The sequence below is a fragment of the Castor canadensis genome, chromosome 16 (assembly GCF_047511655.1).
Source record: "Castor canadensis chromosome 16, mCasCan1.hap1v2, whole genome shotgun sequence".
Classification (NCBI taxonomy): domain Eukaryota; kingdom Metazoa; phylum Chordata; class Mammalia; order Rodentia; family Castoridae; genus Castor; species Castor canadensis.
This window is the reverse complement of record NC_133401.1, coordinates 57,229,472-57,249,637: the sequence shown is the minus strand read 5'-3', so window position 1 is coordinate 57,249,637 and position 20,166 is coordinate 57,229,472. Positions and strand designations below refer to the sequence as shown.

The window sequence follows — 20,166 nt, the reverse complement described above, 5'->3', positions numbered from 1 at the left end:
TGTTCCTTAATATCACTGATAGTCTCATCATAAAAGTTGTTAACTTTTGAAAAGCCATCAAACTCCCAGTGGCAGATACAAGTTTTCTAAAAGTTTCCTTCTTAGTAGAGTTTTTTTATTTGGCTTGGTTTAGGATTTTTTGTTGATTTGAGGTGTTTTTGTTTTTGTTTTATGGTACTGAGGATTGAACCTGACCCAGAAAAGTCAGCTTTATTATTGGCAAAATATTGTTGGATATTTTCCATGAAGTAACAGGCTTACTTTGTTCATTTTTGAGAAGATGTCTGTCAAGTATTGAACACTAAATAACTGAGTTTTTTTTTTTTAAAAAAAGAAATGAGATTCCATGAAGAAAGCAGCTAGTTCAGCTTACAGTTCATTCATACAAGTTTTCCTAGTAACAACCATCATACTTTGGAATGCAAGAGAGAACACAGAATGTACTTGCCATTTTGTCACATAGAATATTAAGATGTTGGCCTGAAGGATTTAATTTTTTTTTTAATATAAATTAGGGCCACTACCTTGATAATTTTTTTTGAGATAGAGCTTCACCATATAGCCCAGACTGGCTTCCAATTGTCATCCTCCAGCATCACCCTCCCAAGTGCTAGGATTACAGGCATGTGCTGGCTAACGTACTTAATTCTTGCTTTCTTGCTTAAATGTCAGCAGTCTTACCCACTATTGCTGTTGAACAATCAGTGCAAATGTAAATACAGTTTTAAAAGGCAAGTTAACCCTGGCATTATTATGAAAATAGTTTTGACCCTGAGGATCCATAGACCACACTTTAAGAACTGTTGATCTGGTGAAGAATGAAATGGAGCATGATTTTAATTTGCCTGTGTAGTAGAGAGGCAGGGTTTTTTTAGGAAGTTAGAATGAGACAGACAACATAAAAGGGACAGTTTGTCCTGTCTTGCAACCCCTCTTAGGGCCTCTTATAGAGGAGCCATTTCAAATTTGCTAAAGTATCTGTTCTTGCCTTTAGAGAAGCTATTGCAGTTGCCAAGGCTCGGCTGCGCCCAGAAGACCCAGTCTTGAAGGACCTGTACCTCAGCTGGGGAACCATCTTAGAAAGAGACGGCCATTATGCCATAGCAGCCAAATGGTAAGCAGAGAGCAATACAGTGCTCCCAAACATAAAAGGGCCTTAGCCAGGAAGAACAGGACAAGAACAAAAGTACTAAGCTTGGGAATAGATGTAAAATAGCTAGAAAATTTTAAAAGATGTGTATATTAAATCCAGCTTCATAGATCTTACCAGGTTCTAGCTCCTCAGTACTTTTATAAATCACTTTAACCATTCAAGAAGTCTCAGTAGCAGACTAAGAAATTACACTTTTTTTCTAGTGATACTATCAAAATGTTGACTTGAAGGATTTAGAAACATTATTTTTTACTGATTCAAGGGCATTGAAGGAGAATGAGAGGGATTGATTTCTGTTTGTATTCCCTCTCTCTTACACTCTGCTGGGCTGTCCTGGCTTCGGCCTTCATAGGAGCAACCAGACATAGGGACACCTGGGGCCACAAGAAGACACATGCAGCAGTATACAGAACAAAGTGTTTCTGCCTGCTGGAGAGGGAACAGAAGATCTGTTTATGACTCTGTTTTGGGTTTTTATTCATTTTACAGCTATTTAGGGGCTACTTCAGCTTATGATGCAGCCAAAGTTTTGGCCAAAAAGGGAGACGCAGCATCACTTAGAACGGCTGCAGAGTTGGCTGCAATTGGAGGAGAAAAAGAGTTGTCTGCTTCCCTGGCTCTCAGATGTGCCCAGGAACTACTTCTGGCCAAGAATTGGGTGGGGGCCCAGGAAGCCTTGCAGCTGCATGAAAGTCTACAGGTCAGTCTGTTCATTCATATCCTGGTGTTTAAGAGGAAAGGGTTCAAAATCTTTTTCTAGTCAAACCCAAGTGAATAACCCCAGCTGCACAAATTACCAATTTGGCAAGTATCCTTAGTTTTCAGCAAGCCCTGGTCATGCTATCCACTGAAATTCTTTGCCTTGTTAGTTGCCATATTCAGAATAAGAGATGGGAGGTAGCGCAAACAATGTATACACATGTAAGTAAATGTAGAAACAATAAAAGGAGAAAAAAAACCATCTAAGTTATATATATATAAGAGATATGTGGTCATTCACAGTAATTCCTGTTGCTTATGAGTTTGCCTAGCTCTTGAGATGCAGTCTAGTGTTTCTGCATTGATGCCATCAGCGTCATCTTCCTTGAAGGGAGAACATTAGCACCCTCTAACAAAAATTGTGATGGTCTGTCCATAATACCCCTCTTCAGCTGTAAGCTATAAAATAAAACTGTGGGAAAATAGTAATGTTTTATTACTTAAACAAGTATTTATTCCCATCTGGCTAAAAATGAGTAACTGGACCAGAGATGTAGTTCAGTGGTAGAGTACTTGCCTATCGTGTTCAATCTCCAGCACTGCTAAGGATAATAATTTTTATTGTTATTATTAACTGTTCCCTTTCTTATTAGTATATATTAATTGTACAAAATAATGGGTTTTGTTGTCACATTTTCATACATACATTTGCTCTCTCCTACTCCCCACCACTGATTTTTTTGGACACATCAGAATTCAGATTGCATTTAAAGCTTTGGCACTCTTGCCTAGTTTCCAAAGTGTGTACACATTTGGCCCATTTCAGATGACTTTGCTTGTCAAATACTGACACAAGCTTTTTAAGTTTCTCTTTCCTAGCACAGTAACTAGGCCAAAAGACAGTTCGTAGCTGAGTATTCACAGCCCAAGGAAAATGCATAGGTGAAGAGGTGCTCTCTGGGAACAGCAAAATAAAAAATGGAGGCAAAAATAGTACATTCTGAAAAAGATAGTACTGGGTGTATTATTCATAAAACGACCAAATCTGGAAAGTTTCTTATCCATAAACAAGCCTTCTAGAATACTTCTTTAGCATTTCATTTCTTCTCTTAAACAACACTCTTAGTAAAGTGAAAAAGCTTAAAACCTTATGTTAAATATTCTGATAGGGTCTATTTTGATTGTACAACATGAGACTTGTCCAAGCTTAACTGAGGAAATATTATAGGGGGAACACAAGGCGTCTCGTGGCAACTGAAAACCCAGCAAAAATAAAGATTGTCCAGAGCTTTTCTCTGCTTTTGTTCTGCAGTCATTTCCCTGTCACATCTACTGGGGCATGGCCTCTGTTGGGTGTTTGTCTGCTCCAAGCACCTTCGGCTCATTATGTTTACTTTTGTATTCCTCATTCAGAAGTTTGGAGAGGGAGAAAGAACCAGATGAACACAGCTCATCTTTTCTCAAACTGGGCCACAAGTCTTGGGTAGCTGGCCTATATGTGACTTAAATTGTAGTGAGTACCAAGCTGCAATTAAAGGCTCTGTGTTATTAAAAATGGTGTCTCAGTCGAGGAAGACTACAGAAGGTAGAGAGATCTCCCATGCTCATGGATTGGTAGAATCAGCATAGTAAAAATGGATCTACTACCAAAAGCAATCTACATGTTAAATGAAATTCCCATCAAAATCCCAATGACATTCATCACAGAGATTGAAAAATCTACCCTGAAGTTCATTTGGAAACACAAGAGACCGCAAATAGCCAAGGCAATACTCAGCAAAAAGAACAATGCTGGAGGTATCACAATGGCAATATTGTTTTTATTGCAATAGCAATAAAAACAGCATGGTACTGACACAAAAACAGACATGAAGACCAGTGGAACAGAATAGAGGACCCAGATATGAATCCACACAGCTATGCCCACCTTATTTTTGACGCGACAAAAATATACAGTAGAGAAAAGACAGCCTCTTCAACAAATGTTGCTGGGAAAAGTGGTTATCTGTCAGCAAAAAACTGAAACTAGATCCATGTTTATCACCCTGTACTAGTATCAACTCAAAATGGATCAAGGACCTTAATATCACACCCAAAACTCTGAAGTTAGTACAGGAAAGAGCAGGGAATACTCTGGAAGTAATAGGTATAGGAAAGGACCTCCTTAATAGAACCCCAGCAGCTCAGCAACTAAGAGAAAGGATGGACAAATGGGACTTCATAAAATTAAAAAGCTTGTGCACAACAAAAGAAATGGTCTCTAAGCTGAAGAGACCACCCACAGAGTGGGAGAAAATATTTGCCAACTATACATCAGACAAAGGACTGAAAACCAGAATATACAGGGAACTTAAAAAACTAAACTCTCCCAAAATTAATGAACCAATAAAGAAATGGGCAAGTGAACTAAACAGAACTTTATCAAAAGAAGAAATTCAAAGACAAAAAATGCTCACCATCTCTAGCCGTAAAGGAAATGCAAATCAAAACCTCACTTAGATTCCACCTATACCCCTGTTAGAATAGCCATCATCAAAACACCATCAACAACAGGTGTTGGTGATGATGGGGGGAAAAAGGAACACTTGTACACTGCTGATGGGAATGCAAGCTAGTGCAACCACTCTGGAAAAACATTTGGAGGCTTCTTAAAAATCTAAACATAGATCTGCCATATGATCCAGTAATCCCACTCTTGGGGATATACCCAAAGGAATGTGACACAGGTTACTTCAGGGGCACATGCACACCCATGTTTATTGCAGTGCTATTTACAATAGCCAAGTTATGAAAAGAGACAAGATGCCCCACTACTGATGAATGGATTAAGAAAATGTGGTATTTATTCACAATGGAATGTTACTTAGCCATAAAGAAGAATGAAATCTTATTATTTGCAAGTAAATGGATGGAACTGGAGAACATCATTCTGAGCGAGGTCAGCCAGGCTCAGAAGACCAAAAATTGTATGTTCTCCCTCATATGTGGACTTTAGATCTAGGGCAAATGCAGCAATGTTGTAGGACTTGAGCCACATGCTAAGGGGAGAGCACATACGGGAGGTATGGGAGTAGGTAAGAAACCCAAAACATGAAAGTGCTTGATGTCCCCACTGCCAAGGAACTAATACAGAAACCTTAAAGTGACAGAGGTCAATATGGGAAGGGGATCAGGAACTAGTGAAAAGGTCAGGTAGAGATAAATCAACTTGGGTTGTAACACATTTGTACATGGAAACAATGCTAGGAATCTCTCTGTATAGCTATCCTTATCTCAACTAGCAAAAACGCTTTGTCTTTCTTATTACTGCTTATGTCTTCTCTTCAACAAAATTAGAGATAAGGGCAGAACAGATTCTGCCTGGAAGTGGGGGGGGAGTAGGGTAGAAAAGGAGGGGGCAGGAGAGAGGAATGGCTCAAATAATGTATGCACATGTGAATAAACAAATACAAAAGTTTAAGAAAGAGGAAGTCCACTGTGGGCTAAACAACAGTTTTAGCCCAGGCCTGTGGGGTCCCACAATGCTCCTGATCTCTGGTTCATTTATTGTGTGTGAATATCATACTTGAGTAGCCAGTCCCCATGGTAGTGAAATGAGATGAAATATAGAGGGGCCACTGAGTAACATTGTACAATGTCTAAAAGAGCACTGACATAAGATAAGAGCAAGGTGCTAAAAGTCAAACTTCTCAGCTACAAAAGTCTCAAATTACTAGGAGAAGGGGGATAAAGGAGAATGATGGAGCAGGTGAATTTAACTAAAATACAGTGTAAGCACCTTTGGAAATGTCACAGTGTTCCCCCAGTGGAACAATAATATGATAATAAAAATTTTTAAATTAAAAAAAAAATGGTGTCTCAGGCTCCAGGGATAAAATTCTCCACAAAAGGTAGGCACCTGGAAATGCCTATCAGATCCTGCCTTTTTTTCCCTCACACATAGCTCAAATTGGGCAGTCAGTTCACTGTGAGGATGCAAAGGGGAATGCTTTGAAAACTGGGAGAACTCTCCATGTAATCCAAGCACTATCTCTTAACATCTCCTCTTTGTCGTTGGATCCCAGGGTCAGAGACTGGTATTTTGCGTCCTTGAACTACTGTGCAGGTATCTAGAGGAAAAGCAGTTTCCAGAAGGCAGAAGCTCCTCTTCTTACCACGCTTGGGCTACAGGCACTGAAGGGCTCTTCGTGCAGAGAGTGACTGCAGTGTGGAGGAGCATCTTCAGCCTTGACACCCCAGAGCAGTATCACACAGCCCTGCAGAAGCTGCAAAACATCAAGTACCCATCTGCTACAAATAACACTCCCTCCAAACAGGTAACCCATCTGTACCAGCAAATCACTGAGAAGTAAGTTTTCCAAGCAGTGTGGCTCCAAGTGGTAAAGCACCTGCTATCAAGCATGGGCTCCTGAGTTCAAACCTTAGGACCACCAAGAAAAAGAAGTAAGACTTCCATAATCCATGTCAGTATAACAGAGAAACAAAAAAAAATACAGTTGCATTTTAGAAAAGACTAAAGCAGGCCTAAGTACCCTGGAAAGATCCCTTCAGACTAATGAAAGACCTTCAGTTTTTTGGGTTGGCTTTTTTTCTGCAGTACTGAAGATTGAACTCAGGGCCTCATGCTTGCTTGGCAGGCACTCTACCACTTGAGCCATGTCCCCAACCCCATATGGGGTGGGTTGAAATTACCCATGTTGATACAAAGAGGTCAGGTTGATGTTGTTTTGGTTTTTGATTTGAGATTTTTTTGTTGTTGTTCTTCTGGGAATGGGGTTTGAACACAGGGTTTCATGCTTGCAAAGTAGGCACTCTACCACTTGAGCAATACTTCCAGTCCATTTTTGTTCTGATTATTTTGGAGAAGGGGGTCTCATGAACTGTTTGCCCAGGCTGGCTTCAAACTTTGACTCTCCCAGTCTTAGCCTCCCAAGTAGCTAGGATTACAGGTGTGAGCCACCAGCACTTTGCCCGGTTGATATATTTTAATTGTTAGGTATATCTTGTGAGTCTTCCTCAGTTTATCTATCTTGTGAGTCTACCTCAGTTTATCTAAAGAGAGCTTATTATATTTTTTAATAATAAGACTTACTCAAATAGTGTACAGCTTGGAAAATAGTCTGGCAGTTTCTCATAAATGTGACCCAGCAATCCCACTGCTGAGATATTTCACTATAAGAAATAAAATTAGGCTGACTGCTCATCATGCCTATAATCCTAGCTACTTGGAAGACAGAGATCAGGAGGATCTCAGTTCAAAATCTGGGCAAATAGTTCTTGAGATCCTATCTCGAAAAACCCATCACAAAAAACGGACTGGCAGAGCCAGCTAGCCCCTGCCTAGCAAGTGTGAGGCCCTGAGCTCAAACCCCAGTGCCACCAAAAAAGAAAAAAGGAATGAAATCAGGTATCCACACAAAGACTTGTACGCAAACATTTTTAAGAGTTTAGTCCACAATAGCCAACAACTAGAAATAGCCCAAATGCTAATCAACTGAATAGATATGCAACCATGGTATATCCATATAATTAAATACTATACCATTTAATAGTAAAAAGGAACAAATTTCTGATGCACAGATCAATGAATTATGGAAACACAGTAAAGTACCAAGACCCAAAAGACTGTAGTACTCCACAGTTCCATTTATAATGAGACTTCTAGAAAATATAAAGTAGCAAAAGCAGTACATGGGAATAGTTTTGGTTCATGAAGTGCTTTGTCTTGATATTGGTGTTAGTTATAAACAAACTACATGTTTTTCAAAACTTATCAAACTATGTATCTAAAACTGATTTTATCTTAACTATATTGCCAGGTTTGTTTTGTTTTGTTTTGTTTTAATTACGCCTTTTAGTTCCAGAAACTCACTTTTAAGGTTTTTGTTTATTTGTTTTCCTTGAAACAGGGTCTTGCTATGTAGCCCAGGCTGGCCTGGAACTCACTGTATAACCCAGGCTGCTTGATCTAATCATCCTCTTGCCTCAGCCTCCCCCATGCCCAGCCCTGACTTTTAGTTTTAGTGAAATGCAAATGTCAAGGCATTTTCTTAGCATGCTCAGACTTTAACACCAGACAGTGTGGGTTGCTGTGCACCCAGATGTGAGGTGGGGAAACAAAGATAGGTGGAGAAGATAGGACATTTCTAAAATGTAAATTCTGTGTACTTGTTTCCAAGTGCAGTCACTTAGTGCTTGTGTCCTTGGTGCCTGCCATAGGAGGGTGTTTAACTAAGATTCTGGCCCCTTTCTCCAGCTCCTGCTTCACATTTGCCATGATTTGACTTTGGCAGTGCTGAGCCAACAGGTGGCCTCCTGGGACAAGGCTGTGACAGCACTCCTTCAGGCTGTGGTCCGGAGCTATGACTCAGGGAACTTCACCATCATGCAGGAAGTCTACTCAGCCTTTCTCCCTGACGGTAAATGACCCCCACCTCTACCTAGAGCACACCCATTAATGTACAACATAGAAGCCACTAATGGTATAGCACTGAGAGTACCAATCTTATTAAAAGATGGAGACTGGCCAAATTTGTGTCATTTTAGTAGGAAATTTGAATCCTCTTACTTTAGCTCCCAAGAGGGAGCCATAATGACTTTACTGTTTTCTTTTACCTGGCCCTACTCATCTTAACTGCTTCCTACCCAGTTTCCACACAGTTTAAGAGGTAGAGAAATGGTAATATAGTCACCAGCTAGTAAAATTAGAAAGGCACAGTGAAAAGATAGGCATCCCTTGAGCTACATAATCACTGGACCAAATCATTGTTATTTTTTAGAGAACAGTGAGATCATGCCTCAATCAAGCGGCCCTAGAGCCTTCAGTAAGACAGATGGGATACTTTTTCTATCATATCTGACTGACTTCTTACCTGTGGTAATGAGAGCATTGTCCAAGGCCAGGAAATGTTTAGCTCCACTGGCTATGGTTAGAAGGCATGTAGTTCCATGGAACACACTGTTGTCCTTTTTGAGGGAGTCTGCCTCATGGGTAATAAGTTGTTACTTACCAAGAAGTTACTTAACAGGAAGCCAGATTTTTGGTTGATAAAGAAATGCCTAACCCAAAATCTTTTTATTCTTTTCCTAGGCTGTGACTACCTAAGAGACAAACTGGGTGACCATCAGTCCCCTGCCACACCAGCTTTTAAAAGTTTGGAGGCCTTTTTTATTTATGGGCGATTGTATGAAATCTGGTGGTCACTCTCCAGGCCTTGCAGTGAGTCCAGTGTCTGGGTAAGGGCTGGCCACAGGACACCCTTTGTCAAGCAGAGCCAGCCATTAGACAGTCCTAGGACTGAAGAGACTGACCCAGAACCAAGATGGCCTCCAGGATCAGACTTGATACTGACAGAAGAAAGTGAGCAAGTGCTGAGTGCTAGTAAGGAGCTCTTTTCAGAAAAGCACGCCAGTCTCCAGAAGTCAAAGAGAACTATTGCTGATGTCCAAGAGACATTAGCAGAAATGATCCGCAAACACCAGAAGAGTCAACTCTGTACAGCCAGTGGCCCCAATAAGAATGAACCCAAACAGGAAGCAGAAGAGGCTCTCCCTAATGCTCAGAGTCTGTGGTAAGTACTGAGGGAGGTACCACTGGAATGAAGTGTACCCTGCTAGATTCTCGTGTATTTAGGTCCAAATAAGTACATGATGATGTTGATCAGATAGATCACTTGGAAGAGGCAAAATGTAGGAATTGAGGCATAGACCTGAATCAGATGTGAGTACTAATCCAGGCTTTGCTAAATGACCTCAGGCAAGTCTCTTAATGTCTCTGGCTTTAGATTCCTCATCAGTAAATAAGGGTACCAACTTCTGCCTTTGTGGTTCTGAGAATTAAACAAAATCACATATATTATTAATAATAGCACAGGAGTACCCTACTCTCGTGTACTAAGTTAATTCCCCTCCAAAAAAGTAAATCATGTAAAATATGGAGTTACATTAGTATGTGACTTCACACTTAACTGAGAAAATTCCAAATAGTGGAATGCTGTTACTTCCTAGTCATTTCCTTTGAAAATAGGCACCAGATGGAGAACAGGAGCCAATCACCACTCACTACTAGTCAGCTAGATTTCTATCACCTCAGGTGATTTGCTGGGAGGTTTGTAGTGCCTGACAGCTATTGCTTGGCTACTATGCTGAGTACCTTTTATCTTGATTACAGCCTCCAGCACAGAACCTAGAAAATACTAGTACAATCAGTAAACATAGCTATACTAACTTTAAAAAATTAAAACTTATAAAATTAATACTAATACAGTCAATCATGAGAGACTTGAGTCATTTTTCTAGGCAATTTTAGTTCTGCTTTCTAAAACAAGTAAAATGCTAAAAAGTTCTCTGACCCATTGACTCTTAGCCTTGGATCACAGGACCCCTTTGAGAAGTATAAGACAGTATCCAGAAAAATTTTCACCCATACATCCCTATGATTAGGAGCCCTGGCTTAGCCTAACTGTTCTCAGGAGAGACCCAGGGCTTCTACATTTGTGCAGTCGTATCCCCTAAAGGTCCACAGTTTTCACTGTGTTTTCAAGTATTTGGAAAATGATGAGGGACAATACTACATTTTGAAAAAATTTGATCAGCACAATTAAGTTGCCATCTCGTGATCTCTGTATTTATAAGATAAAAGTTACCCAGCCATAACAACCTAGTTCAAAAATGTGCAAAGGACTTGAACAGACATTTCTCCGAAAGATAAATAAATGGTTAGTAAGCACATGAAAAGATAAATAAATGGCCAATAAACACAGGAAAAGATAGTCAGCATCACTCATTATGAGGGAAATGCAGATCAAAACTACAGTGAAATAACATTTCCTGCCCATTGTTATGGCTACTGTCAGATTAAGGCTGGGTGCTGGTAGTTTATGCCTATAATCCTAGCTACTAGGGAGTCTGAGATTGGGAGGATCACAGTTCAAGGCCAGCATAGTTCATGAAATCCCATCTTGAAAATAACCAGAGTAAAATAGACTGCAGGGGTTTCTCAGGTGGTTAGAGGGCCCACTTTTCAAACACCCCAAATTCAAACCCCAGTCCCACCACAAAAAAAAAGGAAATAATAAATGATGAAGACATACAGGAATTGGAACTGTTATGCACTGTGGGTGTGAACATAAAAGGAGAAAAACAGTATGGCAGTTCCTCAAAAAATTTAAAAAGTTGAATTACCATAATCTAACAGTTCCACTTCTGGTAATATACCCAAAAGAATTGAAAGCAGGAGAGCCAGGGATGCTAGCACACACCTGTAATCCTAGCATTCAGGAAGCAGAAGCAGGAAGACTGCAAGGTCAAGGCATAAATGCATGTTTGTATTTATATAAATATGTAAAAATTTATATTAAATATATATTTCATGAAATGTTACTCAGCTTTATAAAAGAAATTCTGACATAATGCTACAACTTAGATGAATCTGAGGTCGTCTTGCTAAGTGAAATAAGACAATAACAAAAAGATACACACTGTGTGATTCCACTTATACAATAGAAAGTATGGGTTGCTAGGAGACAGAGGGAGCACAGAATGGAGAATTACTATTTAATGAATATAGAATGTCAGTTTCACAACATGACAAGAGTTGTGGGAATGATGGTTTCACAACATTATGAAAGTACCTGATACCACTGAAATGTATACTTAACAGTGGTTAAGATGGTGAATTTCACAAGTATTTTACCACAATAAAATCAACTGGGAAGAAAAAAGTTACCAAGGCAAGATAGTGGACTTACACTTTTTTATTATTATTACTAGTAAAGAAGAAGAAAAGGAAACAGTTTCTCTGCCTGAACTAACCAAAAGGCTCACAGAGGCAAATGAGAGAATGGCTAAGTTTCCTGAGAGTATTAAGGTAAGATTTAGTTGGTAAAACATTTTTCATATTATAGTTTGACTATTCCAAATTCTTTTTTTTTTTTTTTCCACAGTACTAGGGCTTGAACTCATGGCCTTCACCTTGAGCCACCCCACAAGCCCAATTTTTTGTGACAGGTTTTTTTCAAGATAGGGTCTCACAAGCTATTTGCCCAGCCTGGCTTCAAACTGTGATCTTCCTGATCAGCTAGGATTACAGGCATGAGCCACCAGCACCAAGCTATACCAAATTCTTAAAGATCATCTACTTCTCTGTTCAGTTTTTTAAATCAGCCTATTTGTATGTTCTTAAAAATTGAGGATCTGAGGCTGGTGATGTGGCTCAAGTAATAGAGCACTTGCCTAGCAAACACGAGGCCCTGAGTTCAAACCCCCAGTATCGAAATAAAATAGTAGAGTCTGGTTACCTTTAGTTCGCTAAAATATTTTATGAAAGTAGAATTATTAATCACACAAGAAGTTCTTCAGAGAAACTAAATTTTATAGTCAGTAAATAAGTAAAATGTAATGGTATCATCCATGTGTATTTGATAGTTTACCCGTAGATAGGTAAGTTTGGCTTTGTACCTTGTAGAGAGAGCAACAGCATTTTTTAAGTTTATTTCATTTGCACACTAGAAAAAGATTCTATCAGTTGGGAGGAACATCCTCCACTGTTGAATATCATCTCTCCTTAGAATAACTGATGAGCAAGAAAGGGCATTGCTTTAGGAAAGAAATGGCTCAGCTGAGCTTGACAAGTAGCAGTGCACATGTCCTTCTGGGGCTCTTTTGCAAACACTTCCTTATTCATCCTCATATGTCTTTCAGACTTGGCCCTTCCCAGATGTGCTAGAGTGCTGTCTTGTCCTGCTTCACATCGGGTCCCAGTGTCCTGGCTGTGTGACTCAGGAAATGCAACAACAGGCCCAGGAGTTCCTTCAGAAATATGGCAACACTAAAGCTTACAAAAGATGCTACCAGTCCCTCTGCACACGAACTTTCAAGGACCTTGAAGAAACTGTGCCACAGAACAATTGACATCTTTCATCTCTGCAATCACACCTTGCCAAGCACTCATTCTGATCACTAGATGTGTTTGCAGTTATCCAAACTAATATACAGAAGACAGTTGAACTTGAATCAACTTTGTCTACCCTACACAAGATGGAACCTGACTTTGGCCTCAATTGTGGTTTCCTAGTGAAGGGAAGATCATGAAAAGCCAGCAGTAGTTATTCAAAACTAGTACCTATAGAGTGATTGTGGTCATCTCTAAAGCCTTATGCAGGTTTCACCCAAAGAGAGAAACTTTTTTAATCACCTAAAGTGTTATGTTCTTAAACACAAACTACCTTTATAAATACTTCACCAGATCATAAACATCTCATTCTTGTTGGAGACAGAATTGTTAATGGGTGGATGTTCTTAATTATTTTTGTTAGCCCAGCTTTCCCACCTCTGTTCTCTCACAGACTGAAGTTTGAATCTGAAACCGACCTGTATGTATGTCCTGTTGACCCTACCTTCTACCTGAACTAATTTAGGTTGAAAATTTGGTTTCATTGTTTTATGGAATTGCTTATTTAGATACGTTGCTTACTAAGCATAATAACAACGAATAACAAGCCAGGCGCCAGTGGCTCACGCCTGTAATCTTAGCTACTCAGGAGGCAAAGATCAGGAGGATCGCAGTTCAAATCCAGCCTGGGCAAACAGTTCAAAAGACCCTCTCCCAAAAAAAACCTATCACAAAAAAAAGGGCTGGTAGAGTGACTCGAGGTGTAGACCCTGAGTTCAAGGCTCCGTACCACAAAAAAAGAAAAGGAAAAGAATAACTGTGTTATATCCCTTCAGTTTTTTAACAAATTATTGATAGTAACCAAGTCACTCCTGAACAAAGATTCTTAATCTTATGGGGGTGTTTACAAGCCTCACACACACAAGAATTAAGACTAAACTATAGATAATCTTTGGAGAAAAATGCATATTCCTAATTTAACAGGAGATTTATGAGTGGATCACTGGATTCCCACTTTAGCATAATAGAACCTTTAATACTATTTAAATATAAGCCCTGTGCTCTTTGGTTACTTAAACAATTGGAAAATGTCAGAACAAGTTTCCGTAATGTCTGGTTAACAAGACAAGCCTTGTGTTGGGTGGGAGAAGCACTCCTTCCCAATAATTGAACTGTTTTCTTTTGAGATTCACTGTGAAGGATTTTCTGTTTAGCTTATTTTTCAGTTAATTCCAGGGTTGGCAGTGTTGTGTGCAGCAAGAATGAAAACCACTAATAACTCTCCCAAAAGGAGAAAACTTCAGAGGCAGTTTTGAAAGGTATTTGCTCTGTGGGGCTTTTTGTTTTTTTGTTTTGTTTTGCAGTACTGGGGTTTGAACTCTGAACTTCACACTTATGAGGCAGGCACTCTTCCGCTTGAGCCACACCTCCAAACCTTCAGGGACATTTGTGTGTGTCTAGTTTAAAAAATGCTAAGCCCAAAAAGAATTATTATAAAATTTAAATACTCATAATTCTTTATCTTTTCTTTTTTGGTGCTAAGAATCAAACCCAAATCCTCACAGTTAAGTGAACTTTAGGAAGAGGATACATTGGTCTTAGAAGTAGAGATTTTTTTTCCCACAGTACTGGTGATTAAACCCAGGCTTTGTGCTTGCTAGGCAAGACGCTTGTTTTTAGTTTATTTTTGAGGCAGGATGATAAAGTTGATGGCTAAGTTGAACTAGATAGCAGTTCAGTCTTAGAGATGCAAAAAAATTTATTACCTTCCACCTTGAGTAAACAGTACTTGTTAAGCAGAGCATAGTGGTACACATCTGTAATCCCAGCACTCAGGAGGCTGAGTCAGGAGGATCATGAGTTCCAGGCTATCCTGTGCTACAGGGCAAGACCCTGACTCAAAAAAAAGTGGGGGGGGGGGGGCACCAGTGGCTCACACCTATAATCTTAGCTACTTGGGAGGCACAGATCAGGAGGATCACAGTCAAGGCCAGCCCAGGTAAATAATTTATAAGACCCCATCTCCAAAATAACCAGAGTAAAATGGACTGGAGGTGTAAGCTTATGCTGTAGAGCACCTGCATAGCAAGGCATGAGGCCCTGAGTTCAAACTCCAGTACCTCTGAAAAAAATAAAAGACTAGTTATGGTGGTGCACATCTGTAATCCCTGCTTGTAGGAGTCATAGATAGGAAAATTGTGGTCCAAGGATGGCCCAGGGCAAAAACAGCAGACTCTATCCAAAAACTAGAGCAAAAAAAGAGCTAAAGGGTGTAGCTTAAGTGATACAGCACCTTCCAAGCAAGCAGAAGTCCCTGAATTCAAACCTCTGTATACTGGAAAAAAAAAAAAAAAAAAACTTTGTAATTGAAAGAAAATCCACCTCCCTAATTATCAGAACCACAAAGAGGTTTATCTGCCTCTTTAACTCCACAGTAGTCCTAATCACCTACCTTGTTACCTCCAACCCAGTTACCCACATGCACTGACCTCCCAATATTGTCTCTCTGAGTCTGCTATTATCCCTATTCTTCATCTAGCAGTGACTGTTCTAAATTGCAAACCCAGTTTAATCAATTTCCTTCTTACAAACCTTTCAGTAGTTGCTTATGCCTCTTGGAAAGAGGATAAAAATCTCAAAAGTGGTTTGTTAAGGCCCTGTCTGCTCCCAGCCCTTCTTGACCTTCTGTCAACTCACCCTGCTACTAGATTCCAGCCACACCAGTCTCTTAGCTGCTGGAGCCCACCAACTTCTCTGTCCCTCTGGGATTTTGCCTTGGTAAGTCTCTATCTTTTAGATGTCAGTTTCTGTGTGTGCGTGTGTGTGTGTAGGGTGTGTGTGTGTGTGTGTGTGTGTGTGTGTGTGTGTGTGTGTGTGTGTGTGTGTGTAGGGTGTGTGTGTGTGTGTGTGTGTAGGGTGTGTGTGTGTGTAGGGTGTGTTGGGGTTTTTTGGTGGTTTTTTTTGTGGAACTTAGATTTGAACTCAGGGCTTCAGTGCTTACAAAGCAGGCACTATTACTTGAGCCACACTTCCAGTCCTAAATTTCCTTTGTCTTGAACCTCAACCTCAGTGACATTACCTTTGAAATACTGTCTGGCAACACAGGTAGATTATAAACTCCAATGAGGATACAGATTATGTCATCTGTGTACTGTTTTATCCCTAGCTCCTATTTAAGTGCCTCATATTTAGTGGGTCCTTAGTGAATATCAACTGAATAAAATAGGAAATTATAATACTCAATGATAGCTTGGACATTAGGATTCTAAATTGACCTCATTCATACCAGCACTGGCTGAGAAACTTGTTCAAACTGACTAGACTGACACTGGAAACATTTGGCAATATATAGGGCTTGAATTGCACCCAAAATTAATTCCCTTGGTTACCCTTCAACAATTCCTTTTTCTGAAGATAACCACTTACCTATATATATGTACTGATACAAAGTTCCTGCCAGTTCTAATACTTGAGTTTTCTTTAGCACCATTTTAATAAGCTGTCTCCTATCTCTCCAGTTTGACCAGATCCTCACTCTCAAGAGTTCAGCCCTTCACTTCAACATCTCCTGACATGTAAATCTGACCTCAATTAAAGAAAAGCTGAATTCCCTGCTTTAATCCAGGTTTGAAAGGACATGGCATCAGTGGTTGAGAGAATCACTGTCTTGCTGTCACCACAAATCTTAAAGTGATAATTTTTCTTTCTTTTTTTTTTTTTTTTAGGTGTACTGGAGTTTGAACTCAGGGGCATTCCACGTAAGCCATACTTGCAGTCTTTTTGCTTTAGGTATTTTTCAAATAGGGGTCTTGCATTTATGCCCAGGCCAGCCTGGACCCTGCTCCTCCTGTTTATGTTCCCTGCCTAGCTGGATGACAGGTGCACACCAACATGCCCAGCTTTTATTGAATGGTCATTCATGAACTTTTTGCCCATACTGGCCTCAAACCATGTTCCTCCCTATCTCTGCCTCCTGAGTAGCTAGCGGTACAGACGTGAGCCACGCCACTGTGCCTGGCAAATACCTCTTCTTATACGTGAACTTCCCAGTCAAAATTCTAGATCTTTTGGATGCAGTTGTGTGTGCCAGTAGTCCTAGCTACCCAGGAGGCTAAAGCAGGAGGATGGCTTGAACCTACAAGTTCAAGGACAGCCTGGGTAACATAGCAAAACTGTCTCACAATACAACCCCACATTTTTGTGCTGAAAGGTGGGACCTGTGGCTCATGCCTATAATCCTAGTTACCTGAAAGGATGAGATTAGGTTTGGGGTCAGCCAGGGCAAATAGTTTGCAAGACCCCCATAGCCAAAATAACTAGAGCAAAATGGACTAGAATTGTGGCTCAAGTGGTAGAGAACCTGCTTTACAAGCCATGAAGTCCTGTGTTCAAGCCTGAATCCCACTAAAAAAAGGGGCTGGGGCTGGAAATCTGAAGCTCAATTCTTCCTAAAGAACTCCACTAATTAGCCATGCATCCATGGCTCAAACCTGTAATCCTAACTACTCAAGAGGCAGAGAGCAGGAGGATCAAGGTTCAAACCCAGCCTAGGCAAATAGTCCATGAGAGCCTATCTTGAAAAACCCTTCACAAAAAAGGGCTGGTGGAGTAGCTCAAGGTGTAGACCCTGAGTTCAAACCCCAGTACTGCAAAAAAAAGAATTCCACTAATTAAGCTGATCTGTGATATATGAGTGGCCCCAGGGAATAAAATTAAAACTGCTTCCCTAGAAAGGCCCAGGAGGAGGTCTGAAGTGAAGCGTCAATTTGATAATGGAGGCAGGACGCTCCTCCATCTTCCACAGCCAGCAATTCATAGCTATGAACAACCAAGCCTTCTTGCCAGTGGTTAAAAAGAAATCTTTATTTTACAAAATTAAAAACATAAATATCATTACAAGCATCTTAAATACCAACTTATAATACTTAACATTTTTTAATCATTTCAAATTTAGTTTTCCATGAGCTTTTAAAATGTAAGACTTCATCCACTTCAGTGAGTTTTCTACCAGTTTTTATTTCCACCATTCCAAAAGGGTTTTTGTTTTTGCAAAATTGTCCATTCTATAGTTATTAAAAAAAAAAGAAAGTCTGCTTTTTAAATGAATGGTTTTAAAAACAAAGTCCTGAGCTTTTTACCCAGTTGTGGAATTACTCCAAGAAATCTTTCTAAACCAAATTCCTTTACTGCCCTGTTCACAAATAACTACTATAACTTTTCTAAAGATTCAACATTCCTAGTACTTATATTAATCCATCTCCCTAACTTCTCAGTTTGCTGAAAGGTAAAGCAGGGAAACAAGAGGAGGTGAGAGAACACAGGCCATCTGGAATCATATTACTGAAAATAGAACAGACTTAAGACCCAAAAAATCTAATCTTAACCATTTCCTTCAGGATCAAATCCAGAATATTTCATTATCTCAAAATTTTAATGACTTCAGATGATACATAAATGACAGCAAATCCCAGTAGCATGATGAAGCACGGACTTTAAGACACTTCAGTGGTCAGGTTAATGCCCATTCTGGAGTTTGTCACAAATGAAGGACAGATTCAGCCAAAGTATGTTCAGATTTCAGTGCAGAGGCAATTCATTTCCATATAATAGTTCCAAATCCAAAGTGAGGAAAGCCAGTGTCCTTGAGAAGCATCAAAAAAGGAAAGGCCAAGACTCAAATTCTACAACCCACTTCCCAGGCACAACTTTGAATACCATTTTCCCTTGAAGTCCTCAGCTCAGCTGAGAATTAGTAAGAATCTTCATCAAAGATTAGCAACAAATTTAAAAGAAAAAGAATGACAACAAGTTAAGAGTTATATAATTTTTACTAGTTTCAGACTTGTCCTGGGTGTATAAAAAGGTGTCAAATAAGCCATGGATGCTGGTGGCAGTAGGCAACTGGAGTGGAGAGACATAGGGATGAGGAATAAAGATCTATTTACAAATTCAGAGCAAATTCCCTTCTGGATCTAAAATAAAGACGTCTTTTGTCTCCAATAAAACAAAAGTCTTTCTCCTCAATGCAGATGATAGGTACAGTTTGCTCAAAAGAAGTATTTCTCTTGGGTAAGATAAGTATGCAGTCAGCACAGGAAGCACCATTTTGGGACTAGGACCACCTCGCAGAGCCTGCCGCCATCACTGCTGCATGTTGTTGATAATCGCCAGGATACTCATCTTCTCCTGGGCAGAGTCCACATCCTCATTCTGCTTCTGGGCAACTCCTGTGCCTAGGCCATAGAGCCGCCCACAGTACTTGGCATCATCTATACTGTCCTCAAAAAACAGCTGTAGAATAGGACAAGAGAACTATGGTAAGAATCATGCCAGGAGTCATGGCAAGTCTCAACGCTAGCAAATCACACCACCCAGCTCTCTGAAAGCTCTGAAAATCTGGCAAGCTAGAAAGTGAATTAGCAAAGAAAGGCTCCAAACCTTTCTTATACATACTTTTCATGCTACTATCTCTAAATATAGGCTCTGCTGTATACTTAAGACTTTCCATGAATTCTTTCACTGCCAAGATCCATGAGCTATCGCCATTTGAAACAACTGCCCATTCTTCACAGGTAAGGCAATGGTTAACAGCTTCATCTCCAGACTCAGACTAACTCATTGTGTGACCCTGACATCAAAGTCACTTCAACTCTTTTTAAACTGTGGTTCCTTATATATAAAATGGGGTCATTTTAGCCAAGCATGGTGGCATACTTCTATAATCTCAGCATTCAGGAGGCTAAGAAAGGAAGATCTGAGTTCAAGACCAGCCTGGGGTACACAGCCAAACCCTCATAAAGACAAAAAGCTAGGTGCCAGTAGCTCACACCTGTAATCCCAGCTACTCAGGAGGCAGAGATCAGGAGGATCACAGTTCAAAGCCAACCATGGACAAATAGTTCACAAGACCCTATCTCGAAAAAAAAAAAAAAACCCATCACAAAAAAGAGCTGCTGGAGTGGCTCAAGGTGTAGGCCCTAAGTTCAAACCCCAGTACCACTAAAAAAAAAAAAAAACAGGAAAGGAAAAAGAAGGGGAAAGGGTGATAATAGTGTTGTTGTGAGAAGTCAAGAACATTCAGCACTTATAGCCAGGTACCTCAACCTCAGCATTACTGAGCAGGATGACTATCTGAAGATGTTTAGCAGCTTCCCTGGCCAGTAGCATACCACCCTCTCCTACCCAATAGTGACACCAAAAGTACCTCCAGACATTACCAAATGTGCTATGGGAAATGAAATTGTCCCCAGTTGAGAACCACTAACCTAAAATATTTTTGTTATGGTTTGGATCTGAAATGTCCCCTACCTGAATAGCCTATAATGCTATTGGGAGGTGGTGAAACATTTAGAAGGTAGAGCCTAAGGGCTGGTGGAGTGGCTCAAGTGGTAGCACACCTGCCTTATAAGTGTGAGGCCCTGAG

The 20,166-nt window shown here is 40.0% G+C and overlaps 2 protein-coding genes across 11 annotated transcripts in view; one reads left to right on the top strand and one right to left on the bottom strand.

Moving 5' to 3' along the window:
* Gemin5 (gem nuclear organelle associated protein 5) overlaps positions 1–19,017 on the top strand; it is a 52,996-nt gene extending 33,979 nt beyond the window's left edge. For 2 of the 3 annotated variants that reach the window (XM_074057069.1, XM_020169521.2), the window contains exons 22-28: positions 995–1,114; positions 1,643–1,853; positions 5,917–6,168; positions 8,109–8,271; positions 8,943–9,423; positions 11,624–11,720; positions 12,554–19,017. In XM_074057069.1, the coding sequence (XP_073913170.1) occupies positions 995–1,114; positions 1,643–1,853; positions 5,917–6,168; positions 8,109–8,271; positions 8,943–9,423; positions 11,624–11,720; positions 12,554–12,763 (1,534 nt within the window). In that variant the 3' untranslated portion in view covers positions 12,764–19,017. The remainder of the gene's footprint in view (positions 1–994; positions 1,115–1,642; positions 1,854–5,916; positions 6,169–8,108; positions 8,272–8,942; positions 9,424–11,623; positions 11,721–12,553) is intronic. The other variant, XM_020169522.2, reaches the window with a different exon arrangement.
* Positions 1–20,166, bottom strand: part of Cnot8 (CCR4-NOT transcription complex subunit 8) — a 61,466-nt gene that overhangs the window by 20,166 nt on the left and 21,134 nt on the right. For 6 of the 8 annotated variants that reach the window (XM_074057070.1, XM_020169525.2, XM_074057071.1 and 3 more), the window contains one exon: positions 18,553–19,034. The exons of the other annotated variants lie outside the window; for them this stretch is intronic. In XM_074057070.1, the coding sequence (XP_073913171.1) occupies positions 18,885–19,034 (150 nt within the window). In that variant the 3' untranslated portion in view covers positions 18,553–18,884. Of the gene's footprint in view, positions 1–18,552; positions 19,035–20,166 lie in introns of those variants that run through there. 8 annotated transcript variants of the gene reach the window in all.